Raw genomic sequence first — 14,822 nt, 5'->3', positions numbered from 1 at the left:
CAATGTTGCAATGGATAGACTGGTGTAATACAGTGTATTGCAATTTTGTACAGTATCCTATATGTGTGTGTGTATATACGTACATATATACACATATGTATATACACATTATATATACACACACACAAAATTGGTACACTGCTATACCCACACACACACACAGACAGAGAGCGAGCGAGAGAGGAGACACAAACACACGACAGCCTCCTAATTTCATTATTCCATTCCTCTGCAGCAAGCACCAATTCACAGCCCCAGAGGAGGAGGTGGGGCTCATACTGGAAATGGAACAAACAAGCAGGAGAGAAATTGAAATATAAAAATCCCCCCCCCCCCCCCCCCCCCCCCCCACCCCCCCCCCCCGCGCTTCAAAAACCAGGAAACAAAAAGGCAGCAGAATGGCAGAGAAACTTGTCTCTGAAGATTCTCCGGCATTAATAATGCAAGTTCTAGAACTCCAGCCATTAGCATAAATATTGGAACCCTAGAAATGTCAGGTAGAATTATAGCGATGTAGTGTTATTTCTATTTATTTTGCAGGCATGCCTTTACATGAGCGCTACACAGCTACACCAAGCTGAATTCATTATAAAGCTCCTCCATGCTAGAAACAGCACAGACCTTTTTCAATATGCTCATTTATAGCCTGTGAGACACCCGGGTAGATTTCATCATGTCCATATTACTGAGACTCGAGTCTGGAGACTGACTGACTGGCTGGCTGGCTGGCTGACTGACTGACTGACTCAGGTAGGCAATGAGAAAATCATTGTACTGTGAGATCAAAGCAGAACAGTCACCTCTATTAAACATCATTTCAATTTCAGAGCAGAAGATAAACAACGGCGGGAGGAGCAGCAGCTTAATCCCCTAGCCTAGCCTTCCTTCAGGCTTGGATTGGAATCCTGCTCGGAGCACAAGAGAGGCCAATGTATAAACTTAAACAATAATAAGAATAATAAAAACTGCCAGTGAAAATCATACAACAGCATGTTGGAGCAGAAGACTTTATTCTAGCACCTGATCAGATGACTGAAGTTCAAATTCCACTTGCAAACTCTGGCTTATCTTGAAACACAGCTTGCAGGGATACACTCCTGAAATTGTCACAGCTGCCCACAATGATTGTCTGTTTATCCATCTAGCCCATCTCTCACAGAACAACCTGCTGCCCTTGTCTCCCTGTTGCCCACACCTCTAGTAAATTGTACTGATCATTCTTGATTACATTAGAGTTGTTCATATATCATATGTTCATATATATATATATATATATATATATATATATATATATATATATATATATATATATATATATATATATATATATATATATATATATATATATAGAGAGAGAGAGAGAGAGAGAGAGAGAGAGAGAGAGAGAGAGAGAGAGAGAGAGAGAGAGAGAGAGAGAGAGAGAGAGAGAGAGAGAGAGAGAGAGAGAGAGAGAGAGAGAGAGAGAGAGAGAGAGAGAGAGAGATAGATAGATATATATATATATATAGATATATATAGATATAGATATAATGAGAGTGTCCCACAGCCTTGCTCCTACCTGCAGAGAGTACCAGAAGGTAAGTGTGAGGGAGCTGGTGGTCTCGTTGACAGGGTAGTGTCCCGGGATGCCTGTACAGAACATGATCATGTTGACGAGCGCCAGGAAGCTCTGCCAGTGTTCCACCTGCTCCAGCAGTGCTCTGCAACACAAAGACGGACAGATAGAGTGAGGTAGCGCAGGGGAAATCAACATCAGCACTCAGAACAGCCATGCAAGGTCTAAGCTACCTATCGATAACATGAGGCAAAACTACTTATAATACTATAGAGGTGGTCTTTAAAACTGGGGCCTTGTTAAATGACAAATAATTTACTTAAAACAAAACAAACACCTCTGTACTCATCAACTGATATTAAACATAAAAAAGTGGGGTATGTTTCCTATGCATGGGTTGACAACTACATTATACACATGGTAAGATGCACTGGAATTTTGACAAACCCTGAAGGACGATCGTCCGATTTCTCATACTTTACAGTCTGTGATTTATAATCTCCATTACAAAGAGGGGAGAGCTACCTGGAGTGGTTCTCCCCGAGCGCCACAGCGATGCGGCAGATCCCGTGCGAGGTCTCCATGTCTCCGCTCTGCACTGCCTGCCGGAGCTGCTCCTGGAGCTGCAGGACCTGCGGGATCAGCTTGAGAAGAGTGTTCATATACCTGCCAACAGGGGGCAACAGAACAGGGCGTTACTGGACAAGCACGGGGCACAGGGCATTAATGTACAGTCCAGTGCCACTGAGCACACAGCCCAGTTTAAGTCCCCATCACACACCACCGGGACACACCAGAAAATACCAGATGCTTCTCCTCAGCTTCAAAGAACATGGGTAGCTCTGCCAATTAAAAAGTGATCCTGACTGATTCTAATTGTGTGAAACAGTCTAGTCTGTATTAATACTAGCAATTACTAATCAGTTTGTTTTTCATTGTATCATGTGCAAATTGAACCTCCTAAAGACATTGCTACAATCACAAAAAAAAAAAAAAACACACACTATGATGCTATTCCTCTCATTACCAGAAAACATCAGCACTGCTCTGCCTTAACAAAAAAAACCTTTTAAATAATGCCATTTCCTCTACAACCCCTTCCTCTGACATCAGCCCTGTGTCTATGGGGGGAGGCTGCAGTATGTGTACAGGGGATAAAATCGATTGTAACTTTGACTATTAAACCCCTTGTTATTACTCAAATCAGTAAGATGTTTCAGATACTGTATTTCTGCTTCATTGGTAGAATGACCTTTTTTTCCCCCTCTTTCAGGCTGGTTAGTCCCTACCTGTGACTCCAGATGTGTACAATGCCTCAATCCCTATTCAATCCCTAAAGGACATGCTGGCCAGTCACTTGTCCCAGATGCTATCAAGCAGCCGTTGGCTGAGAGGGAGTCAGGGAGATGATCGCCCATCCACAAGGACCCAAGGACCTCACAAAACAACATTCTTTTGGAGACTGTAAACAGTGTAGTAAAACTGCCATGGCTTTAGTTCCCCTCGCTATTCCAGACCACGTTAGCCGCTGTCACAGGCACCACACTCTGGTCTCAGGGGCACAAAACGAGTTTCATTTTGTGAACAGTTCTAATTTCTCCCTATAGTGAGAAAGACAGACTTTATGCCCTATAAAGGTTTACCAGATTACAACTGCATGGCAATTTTGCAGTTTTTTCCCCATGGTTACACTACATATTAACCATAGTGAACAATGCTTTGCCATCACCCTCTGGGATTTACAATGCTTGCATATACTTTACTATGCTCTTGTTACACTTTGCTATGCTTTTACAATGGGAAACTTTGCTTTTGTAAGGGATGATATTTCCATGCAGTTGTAATGGCCAGGGGCCCACACTCTAAAGACAGCTGCCCCCCCCCCCCCCCACACACACACACTCTGCCTGGAAGGACTGAAGTGCCCACTGAATAGAATGAAGTGACAGCAGTGAGGAGCTGAAGGTTGTGTGATTGAATTTCCCCCAGGGTCACTCTCCATGCTAATGCAAGCCACAGAGGAAAGAGCAGGCTTCAGAAAAGCAACAATCTTCTGGCTAATGGAAATGAGACTGGATTGTAATACAGTTGATGGGAACACAGGTACCGAGGAAAGGGTTACTTCATTAGCGCGAATAATCAGGCTCCGCTCAAGACGTTCTCCAAGACAACCATTTCTGTCTTGTCAGCTCATCAGCGCCAAGAAATGAAATTTGAAAGCATCATCTCTAGTGCTCACACAGTACCATAACGATAGTGCTGCGCCACAACAAGATCTGCAAGGATCAAAGGTAAAAAGCAGGACTGTTAATAGTTCAAACGTTAGCCAAGCATTAAACATTTAGAATTTTTAAACCTCTGTCAAAATATGCAGGCCCAATATAGATGCTAGTTTTCGTACACAGTGTACTGTAAACCAATTTACTTTGGATTCATTGTTTCTTAACAGTCTTTTCAATATTCAATTAAAATTTGACAATCATACGATCTTATACACAAAAACTATACATGCTGCAATAATTTATAAAATAGAGAAGGAGGGCTGGTAAAAAAAAGGGGAGTGTAACAATTACATTTTATGGCAAAAACACCACTGAACAGCTGCCATGAGACTTGGATGAAGGCAGGCAGGCACCTGAACCCAACAGCCTGTGAATTATGAAATCAAACTGGCAAGCGGGAAGCAGTTCAGATTTAAGTCTATGTAAAGCAGGGGCCCTCAGGGGCTTCGTGAGATGAATAGGTTATTAACATCTCTTTTTGAACCTCTGCCCCTGTGCATTCTGTACTTTGTACCATGATGTAGAACATCAGTGATATCCCTTTCTTATCTAAATCAGGTTTACATCAGAAGGTATTCAAATCATGCATGCCCCCGCCCCCCTTTCAGCGCTCTGCAGAAATTAAAGCTGTCATTTTTGGGTACAAAATAAATGGAGAGATTTAATTAAATGCACACTGTGGAAGATGCTTGGTAAAGACGTTACAGCACACTAAAATTAGAGACAGGCGATTATCCGTGACAGCCAATCATTTTCTTACAGCTAACAAGTAACTATTAAGAACTGCTGAGGAGTAAAAACACTTCCAATGAATATTAGATTAACCTACGCGTAATAATCCCACAGCATCCGCAACATGCAAAATATTCAGAGAAAAAGCTATTGTACCCAGTATGTATATATGACAGGGTTTGACTGGCGATGGCCCAAAATCAAGCAAGTTCCCCATGGAGTTCACAGTGTAGTGAAGAAACGTGTCATTGGTAATACTATAGGGGCTACTAGATTATATGCACCGTACTTGCATACCACCTGGCCAGTATAGGAACACCCATACGCACAGCAACAAGAAGCACAGATGGAAGCTGTTACTGTACATGAGATGATCGTTCTGGCACTTCACTACAAAGCAGCAGCTGCTGTAGTGTCAGATGACGCAGCATCTCCTTAGATAAATGCAGACTCTACAACAGGGATCTCCCAACCCCAATGCTGGAGAGCTACTGGGTCTGCTGGTTTAACTTTCAACCGAGTTTTCATGTACTTCATTAACAGATTAGCAGGTGTGCCAGATCTTCAGCCACTGATGATGTAAAGACACCTATAAAACCTGCAGGACAGGGCTGTAGACCGTTGCTACACCATTTAGGACGTGGGGCTGTTTGAACTGTGTCTTATCCATCCTGGCAGCTTCTAACAGAACTCGGCAAACGATTCCTTGCAGCCGTTTCTATGTATTGATTCCAATATTCAAAGGTTACACACAGATAGCTTAAACATTTAAATTTGTAGCCACAACAAATGTGCCACCTAGTTATAAAGAGAAAGCAGATAATGATTGGTTACTTAATGTTCTGGGAGATACCTCATGTGTGGCACTCTCAACTGCCTGTCTTATATACCGTACCTGTGTGTGTGCCAAGCTGAACTTTGTGAACTCTGCTTACAATTTTCCTAAAAATATCTGAACACTATACATTTCTTGGCGTGAGTTACAATGTTGTTCCAGACACAGAACACACACAAGATCAAAACGTACCCCTGTTTACCAATTCCATGTCTTGGAGTAAATCATCTCTTGGCAGCTGTGCTCAGGACTGTGTTCTCTCTCAAGAATGTTCACAATGTTTGTTTAACCTTCGTTGACCCCTACAGTCACCTAATATTGAAACCCACCAAAGCCTTGATTGTTTAAGGTGAACCTCCTTCTCCCTCCCCCCGTTTTAAAAACATAAAGTGGCCTCACTCTTAAGTCTGGAAATACGGTCGTACAATATTTCTCATGCCTGATTTTAACCACCCATAACTTCAAAAATCTGGCAAATCAGAGTTTCAAGGTAAAACTACAATAAATAAAGTCAAGCAGACAAATGTTTTGGCCAGTGTCTTCAGCAGAATGTTCTTAGCCTGGCGTTGAAACACTCGGCAAGTAATCCCACAATTCTGTCTCGCTCACCCTTCCCAGGATTCCCACAGGAACAGCGCACCTTCCCAGTAACAGATGGTGTGAAGGGTCATTTCACTTGAATCTGCCTGGAGCCTGAAGGTGCTTTTGCAAGCTGTGTAAAGCTGTTAAAACACTGATTTCCAATCTAAAGCGGCATTGTCCCAGTCATGGTTGTTAGATATCTGGATAAACAGAGGTTACTACCTTAAGTCTCGTGTTCTGTCACATCTGTGCCACCAGTGAAGAAGGAGGAGCAAATATCGCAGAGTTGAGTGAAATTATTAAAAGGTCATTGCTCAGGAGTGGCATAAAACTGATGGATTCCTGGCAGCAATCTATTTCTGCCATGGTTTAGTTCTGTGAAAATGTTTTATTGCACAATGTATTATTTATAAAAGGACTATTTTTTTTCCCATCCGCTTTGTCCAGTAAAACAGATCAGGAATATTTATTTCCCCAAACGGGGGTAAAAGGCATTCCTAAGAGCCCTCCAATTCAATTCCTCAATTGTTATTTTCACGTCTTGCACCTTCAATGGGTGTTTTTCTCCTTTCCGGAAAACAAGAATGATGGCAATGACTTGAGTAAATGGCTTTCTGTATCACCTCCCCCTGGAGTGGGGGGGGGGGGGCTATAATGAAGAGTGTTGCCACTGCAGCTTTCTATCCACTATGGAATCAAAAACAACAACTTTGCATCTGTGGGGGTGATTTAGCAGGGATTTGACAGGAGTGTGATGATTTTACTACCGCACACACTCACACACAGATATATTAAGACAGCCAGCCAAAACTCATTAGGTTTCTATTTCTGGATACCAAGTAGTCACAAGGTGAGTGTTTTGCAATGCTGAGGATATCATGCAACTGGGAAGCAAAGGTTGCTGATAACAGCACAGAAAATATCCCCTTCACTGTGAATGAGGATTTAGAAGGCTAAAGTTTTAATTACATTTGTATCATCTAAAAGTCTATCTTGTTATAATCATTCTATGTTTTTTTGAAGTACAGGGTTTGGCAACTCTATTGGGAAGGTGTTCCTAACAGGAGTGACCATGCCCTCAGTATAGGGCCTGCCCTGTATTCACGATCCACAGTCAAAAGGCTGTGCTCTTTATGTTGGGCCAATGATATCACTTTATAACGGGAGAGCACTGCTCCTGTCTACTGAGCTTGCTCGCTATGCCTGCATGCACGGCCTGGGTTATTATGTGCACAACAATCTGTCACTAGATTTCTCTGACCATGTGCAGTAAGAACGGAAGGCAGCATATTAGTACCGCTTCCACAATGCAGATTACTCTGAGCATGCAAGCATGGCAAATAGACGTCACATGCAAATCATAAAGGGGACTTTCTGTGACCCTGCAAACAAGCCCTGTATTATTTCGATCTTCTTTACCAAGCCACCCTGAGAGGGATTTCTCCAAATATCATTCTGCTTCAGTAAACCTATGTTTGAAGGGTTTTTGGGAGGGGGAATGCTGTCTCTAGAGAAATACCGACATTCAAATGCCTTACAAATATGAATCCCCGAGTGGCTCAACTGTTAGAAGTGCAGCTGCGTGGTACGCAGGGTGAATCATACAGCGCAGGTTCACGTCCTGGCTATGTGAAGTGGCCAGTCTTTGCTGGGGAGCATTGCATTGGCTCTTGCACTCCCGTGGGTTTAGGGAGGTAAAAACATCAGGGACAGTTTCTCCTCATCACTCTGCAGTGAAGCCTCCTGGGCAGGCAGCCAGTGAGATCAGAGCGGACACCTGCAGGGCCTTTGTCTTCCAGAAGTTTGCAGCTCACTGACATTCGCTCTCGAGTTCCTGGGTGAAAAAGAAAGCTGGCTTGGTCGTGGGATCAGAGGACATCCACTGAATCTTCGGGTCTCCTGAGCTGTGTGGGGAATTTCTGCGCTTAGGTTGGCCGGGTGTCCTCGGCTCACTGCACACCAGTGACCCCTGTAGTCTGGCCGGGCACCTGAGGGCTTGCATATAAGCTGCCCAGAGCAGCGTTGTCCTCCGACGCTATAGCTCTGAGGGGGCTGCAGTGTGAAGTGTCTGCAGTGTGAAGTGTGTAGCGGTCAGCTAACGACATGTTTGTCTTCGCCCTCCCGAATCAGGGTGGTAGCGCTGAGCTGAGCCTAAAAATAATTGGATATTCTAAATTGGGAGAAAATAATAAAAATAATTGCCGACTACAAAAAAAAAAAAGCAATTCATCAATAACACTGCATCCTGATATCTACAGGATCAGCAATACCACCGGCACAGAATCCATGCACCACACAGAGAGGAAGGCAATGTAAAAACTAGAGGGTCGCTAAGCAACAGAATACGATTAGTCAATCTCATCCTAGCATGCCGATTAATGTTACTGTAACTTAAATAGATGTGTGAGAAAGTCGGTGGCGGGGTGCTGGAACTGCCAGGCAAGCTCAAACCCCACCCCACCCCACCTCAAGCATAACTGCATAAGCAAGGACAATGTGCCCCTATTACTGTATTATCCATCTCTCAACACAGGGCACTGACTGAGGCACTGGGAGCACAGCAGGCAGTGAGTCCATCTGCATGGAGGTCCTGTGATATCCCTGAGAAAAATGTCACTCACAATCACGCACGTCACAACTTCACAAACAGCTTGTAATTGCACAGTCAGAAGTTAGCTAACAGGGAGTCGTAAATCACCTGCCAAGAAAAATGGGAACGCGGACAATGCCGACTTAAGTCTTAGCAAATAATTGCATTACATGAATCTTCATGCAATAAGAACTGAGCCTTGCACTGTCAAGAAACATTCCTTAAGACATCTATCCACGTGAGAAATTCTCTAGGTGTCTTTCTTTTTTCAGCTTTCAATAAAAAAAAATAAAAAACATTTAAGGGGAAAAAAATTCATAATCATCACAAATGGCACCAGGGCATTTTTTTAAATTAACAAAGATGCTGAAATGAAAGAAAAAACAATGCCTCTCTGCTAAGCATCTGGGTCTATTGGATGTTATAGGGTAAGCATAATAATAATAATAACACCTTATTGTAGTCTAGCTACGTAGACCAACCTTATAGAGTAAGTAGCGGGTCCTGAAAAATACAGGGTTATGCATCCCCATGTGTTGCTACAACTGTTTAAATAATACACCTGCAATTTCTTTTCATTGTGTGTTTTTTTTTTTTTTAATTTAGCATTTGCCAATTATTTTTATTTTTTCTCCCAATTTAGAATGTCCAATTATTTTTAGGCTCAGCTCACCGCTACCACTCAAGATGAACACACTCTGTCCTCAGAAACGTGTGCCGTCAGCCGACCATGCAGCCACCTCAGAGCTACAGCGTCAGAGGGCAACGCAGCCCTGGGCAGCTTACAGGCATGCTCGCAGACGCCCGGCCAGATCACAGGGGTCGCTTGTGAGCAGTGAGCAAAGGATACCCTGGCCGACCTAAGCCCTCACCCCACCGGGCGGCGCTCAGGCAATTGTGCGCTGCCCCCTGGGAGCACCCGTCCATAGTCAGCAGTGAAATAGTCTGGACTTGAACCAGTGACGTCCCGGCTATAGGGCACATCCTGCACTCCACGTGAAGCACCTTTACAGGATGCACCACTCGAGAGCCTTTTCGTTTTATTGTTAATATCCTGACAACTTTTTACACCTATAACTTTAAATTCTGTTTGAAAGCTCTTTTTAAAATGTCTGCTCTAGTGCACCGGGGATTGAGAGCTGTCCTCTAAATCAGAGTTTTTCAATCCAGGTCCCAGGGGACCCCTGTGTCTGCTGGTTTTCATTCCAACTGAGTTCTCAATTACTTAATCAAACCCTGAATTTAACTATTTATTAGCTTAATTAGACTTTAATTGTTCTCAGCTCCTAAAAAGTTGCTGATTTCAAGTTACGTAAACATGGTATAGTGAACCTGAAATCTCCAACTGTTTAAAAACCAAACACAATTAAAACAGTCTAATTAAGCTAATGAATAGTTCAATTAAAGGTTCAATTAAGCAATGGAGAACTCTGTTGGAATGAAAACCCTGCTCTAAATCACTGCAGGAAGAGCGATAAAATAAATAAATAAATAAATAAATAAATAAAAATAACATAACAAAAATTGCTCTGGTTTTTTCTGTTGTGTACCACATCAGAGATCATTATTTCTGCGTTACCTGTTTGACAATGGGGGCAAGAATCCTTACACTGCGAGTGCACTACAGCGGCCATTTTGAAAAGAGCTTTGAAACTGACTTTAATGTTACAAGTGTAGAAAGTTGTCAGGATGTTAACAATAAAAAGAAAAATGGCAGGTACTTTATTTAAACAGTTGTAGCAACACGTGGAAACGTATAACAAAATATATATTTTCAGAACCCGCTACATCCTCTTTAAAGGTCAGCCTTGACTATGAGCTTAATTAGCCAAATCTGAGTATGCGACCGTGACAGACCGCTCAGCAATGGGAAGACTAAACGTTTAGAGAGCTACGGTACACGCTCTGCAAAGGTGTAATTAGTTTCTATCAATGCGTTCTAATGGGGACTGGCCATGCAGTGCTCAGCAGAACCAGATGAGCTGTGGCTGGAGCAGGTTGACTGGAGGAGCTGTGAACTCACAGGCAGATGCAGGAGAGCTGCATGCAGTCCCCTCCCTCGTGTCCCTTATACCCCCAGGGCTCTAATAGGGAGCATGAAAATCGTTTGGAAACTGAAATCCTCTGCGGCTTCTCGAATCTGCCCTGTCTCCATAGAAACGCAGCACAGCATGCTGGGCCGCCTCCATGCTCAGCGCTGAGAGTTGTGTTTGGCCTCCTGGATCACTGTCAGGCTCCATGCTCAGGGACTGCTTTTTTTTTTTTTTTGCGATTAATGTTTGTTATAAGCATACAGCTAAGCAAACTCTTTTTTTCCTTCCCCATGCAGCTCTATTACCTTGATGTGCAACTGATGACCTTTCTAGTTCCCGATATTTCTAATGTTAAACAAATTACCGGATGGAATATTTCTTTCGTTCTTAGGAACTTTCTTTAATCAAACTGCATTTTAATGGATACTGAAATACATACTGTGGCCCCTATCTGAAGGTCTCTCTAAAGAGAAGCCGTATGCAGGATAAACCAGCTCTTCAGCAGGCCGTTTGCCAATGCATTGTTCTTTCAGTGACAGTTTCATATTCACGTATTTGTAGATCATCATCTGAAATTGGTTCAAACTGACACTGGTAATAGCAGTATAAGCCATTGCAATTGTACTGCAGGTTGTGTATACTATCCTAAGAAAACTTTGTAATTTACAGTTTATAATGGACACTTCCCATTTGCACATAATGTCAGCAGAGTGCTATCCAAAACTGCCACTGCAGGCTGCTTCTAGAGATGCAATAAGTCTCCATGTCTTAATTGCCTGTTAAAACCCACAAGCCTCGTAATTATCCCTTACTGCTGCCAAGCATTCTCACACAGACACTGGATGACAAGCAGAAGATGGGAATAATAATCAGTTTTCAAAGCAAATAAGTATGCAGCACACTGTACTCCTGCCCAGCGTAACTCAGCGCTGTCAGAACTGCAAAGCCTAACCCTAGCTTCAACCCTAACCCAGCGCTGTCAGAACTGCAGAGCCAGAGCGAGGTAACGAGGAGTGCTGCATTGTGCTGGGCTCCTCACCAGAGCGAGATAACGAGGAGTGCTGCATTGTGCTGGGCTCCTCACCAGAGCGAGATAACGAGGAGTGCTGCATTGTGCTGGGCTCCTCACCAGAGCAAGGTAACGAGGAGTGCTGCATTGTGCTGGGCTCCTCACCAGAGCTGGGATCAATTCCAATTCAATTTCTAAATCAATTGGAATTGGAATTTATATTTTAGAGACTTATTAATTTTTGTGATTGGCTTCAGATGAAAGCAGTTGAACAATTTAATTGACTAACAGGGACTTCAAATGTAAGTAATTTGTTGCCACTGTTAGAATACCGCTAATTGCTGTTTTTATCAATGGTGTGTTGGAATCGATTAAAAGGCAATGGGAAAGGGAATCGGGAATTGGAATTGAAAAACAGGAATTGAGTCCAACTCTGCTTCTCACGCAGTCAAAACTCTGCTCCCCTGAAACCCATCATCTTTCTACCTTAGATTCCTAGACGCTCTCTCTACCACCATCTCGCTACCTTTGCAAAGTTTCACAGCTTATACAGAAACTCTTGTCATACAGTTATAAATCTCTGCCCAAGAATTATATATATATATATGTTAATAGTTTATATATATATATATATATATATATATATATATATATATATATATATATATATATATATATTTTTTTTTTTAAATGAAATTGCCATGAATTCAATCCCAGAAGTAACTGAGATGCGTTTGAGGCTTGCATCGTCAAGGGAGGCTGCCCTGTGCTGCAAGAGGGTTTTAAAGCATTGTGTTCACACTCCACCCACCTGTGCTGTGCGGGGCCCGGTCAGACAGACACTGAGCTGCAGCACGCACTGGAGCTGGCTCTGGGGGGCATGCGATCTCCCCCTGCAGCTGTATTTATAAACACTCTCCATTGGAGCTCTGTTACACTGCAGATGGATTGGGGCTGTGCTATTACACAACACCACAGGAACTACAAACATCTGCAGGTGTGTACCACTTTCACAGAGTTGCCCATATCCCCTTTTGCCATTGTGTGTATAACTGCGTAAAAGTTTCCTGTCTATGTACTTTATAAAGCATATATGTCTTGGCAGGGAAACTTCTCATACCATCATAGAATTCACAGAAACTTGAAAATGATATAATCGTAACTGCAGCAGATATGCAGGCTAACTAAGAACAGCCAGGTGAAGGACTCCGTGCCTGTGCTTGGCAGTGCGACGGGGAGTCTCTTACCTCTGCGAGTCAGGCTGGGAGATGGAGTTGACGATGGCTTCCACGGCCGTGTCGAAGAGCTCGGGGTCCTGCAGCGAGGAGAACGCCACCTGCATCAGGTTCTCGCAGTCCAACAGCGGCACGTCCAGCTGCACCCAGCTGGAGAAGCACTTGAGCACCTTCTGCTTGATGAAGCTGGGCGAGTCCTGCTGCTGGAGGAGCTGCAGTAGGAGGGGGAATACGGCCCCGGACTCCTGCCCCAGGGCGTTGCGGACCTGCCCCTTGCGGTACTGTGGCAGCCGGCTGGTCTGGAACTCCTCAGGCAGCACGGTCAGCAGCTCCAGCAGAGCCAAGCAGCGGACTCGCCCGTCCACATCGGAGCTCTCCGTCTGGAACATCTTGACCATGTCGCTGACAGCCACCGGCCAGGCTTCGGGCATCATGTTGAGCGCCAGTGAGGCCAGGGCCACACACAGCCGGGTCAGTACAATCTTGGACCCGGAGGCGAATCGCGCAATCTGACTGAAGAGCTGGCTCTTGAGGCTCTCGTACTGCTCTGCAGGGATATCGTTCCAGTAGCGGGAGATCTTGGTGTGCAGAGCGCTGGCGCCGAAGTACTGGATCTCCGGCACCTTATCCGGGCAGAGCAGGACCCAGCTGAACTGCCAGGCCTGAGGGGACACCTGGGCCTGCATCAGCCATTTCTGAGCCAGGTTCTTGTTCTCTATGTTGGGGTCGTAGTACAGCTGGTGCAAGGCCTGCAGAGACACAAACAGAGGAAGGGGAGGTGCAGAGAAGTGAGTGGTGAACTTTCTAGGTCCAGACCCAGTGGGTGCAGCAAATTATTATTTTTATATATAATGTATAAATTTTCCCCCAGTTTGACCTTCAAAACAATCACCCACCCCACCAAGATCACACACATGGGACCATCATTCAAAGTCTGAAATAAAAGCAGGGGTAAAAATGTTGCTAATTTTAACATTTAAGCGTGTCTTCCCTACGGCAGGACCATCCGTTTGGCATCAGATCAGAACCGAGTGCAACAAAAACAACAGATACGCACATCCCAGGCAATCGAATCACTACCATCCAAGAGGCCAAGAAGCGAGTGAGACCAGCAGGCATACTGACACTAATGTAGGGCACAGAACACCGATCCAATTACAGTCTTTCAAACCTGATCTACCGCAGAGCTGCCAGACATTTTCAGCTAAATAAAGCCATGCCAATCACCTTGTACTGCACAGTCACACAACAGAACATCATTAAGCAAACAAAAACCAGCACTAACTACACTCAGGCAGATCTCCAGTAGTTTCTTGCTCATTGAGCGTTGCTTGAGCAGCGCTTTCACTGCACTTGCTCCTACCACAGATCACGGATTGCTGGCAGTCTTTCCAAACCCATTAAAAGCTTTAACAGGAATGCTTCACAAAGAGCCACGCTATGGAGTTCAATGGGCCGTATAAATGGCTCAAGAGCCATCCACTGTATAACTCTAGTTTACAGTACTTATCCCACGACACAAATTGCTCCGAGGCTGGTAAACGTGGTGCAGTGTATGTCCTGTCCACCGGGAAGCAATGCAGAAATAAAATATTGAAGTGCCAGTTGAAATAAATAACAGGGATCCACTAGCCAACATTCCTTTAGTTACAGGGATGGAAATAAGACTCCTACTGCATTGCAGTTTCACCCATTCCAAGTTTTAATACTAGCTTGACTAGCCCCAGTACACAGTAACAAGCTCAGGTGTGTCGTATTAAACGTAAAGTTAAATTATTATATACCCAGCACCGATCTAGCTTGCAGATGTGAAGGTTATTCTCTGAGACGGCAACACTGACTAGGATGCAGCCCAACTAAAGTGTCCAGCTCTACTCTCTGACAAACAGGAATCCTACCAAAAGAGGAGTCCAAAATTAAACATGAAAAGTTATACACCAAACTTGGGGATGGTGCAGAATCCCCAGAA

General features: G+C 44.0%; 1 protein-coding gene across 8 annotated transcripts in view; it reads right to left on the bottom strand.

The window, feature by feature from the left end:
• LOC121330911 (importin-13-like) overlaps positions 1–14,822 on the bottom strand; it is a 39,271-nt gene that overhangs the window by 19,451 nt on the left and 4,998 nt on the right. For all 8 annotated transcript variants that reach the window (XM_041277871.1, XM_041277869.1, XM_041277875.1 and 5 more), the window contains exons 2-4: positions 12,866–13,602; positions 2,081–2,221; positions 1,559–1,700 (exon numbers count right to left, since the gene is read on the bottom strand). In XM_041277871.1, coding sequence (XP_041133805.1) covers positions 1,559–1,700; positions 2,081–2,221; positions 12,866–13,602 — 1,020 coding nt within the window. The remainder of the gene's footprint in view (positions 1–1,558; positions 1,701–2,080; positions 2,222–12,865; positions 13,603–14,822) is intronic.

This window comes from Polyodon spathula, chromosome 18 (assembly GCF_017654505.1).
Source record: "Polyodon spathula isolate WHYD16114869_AA chromosome 18, ASM1765450v1, whole genome shotgun sequence".
Lineage (NCBI taxonomy): Eukaryota > Metazoa > Chordata > Actinopteri > Acipenseriformes > Polyodontidae > Polyodon > Polyodon spathula.
Note: the sequence above shows the minus strand (reverse complement) of the source record. Positions and strands in the feature narration are given on the sequence as shown.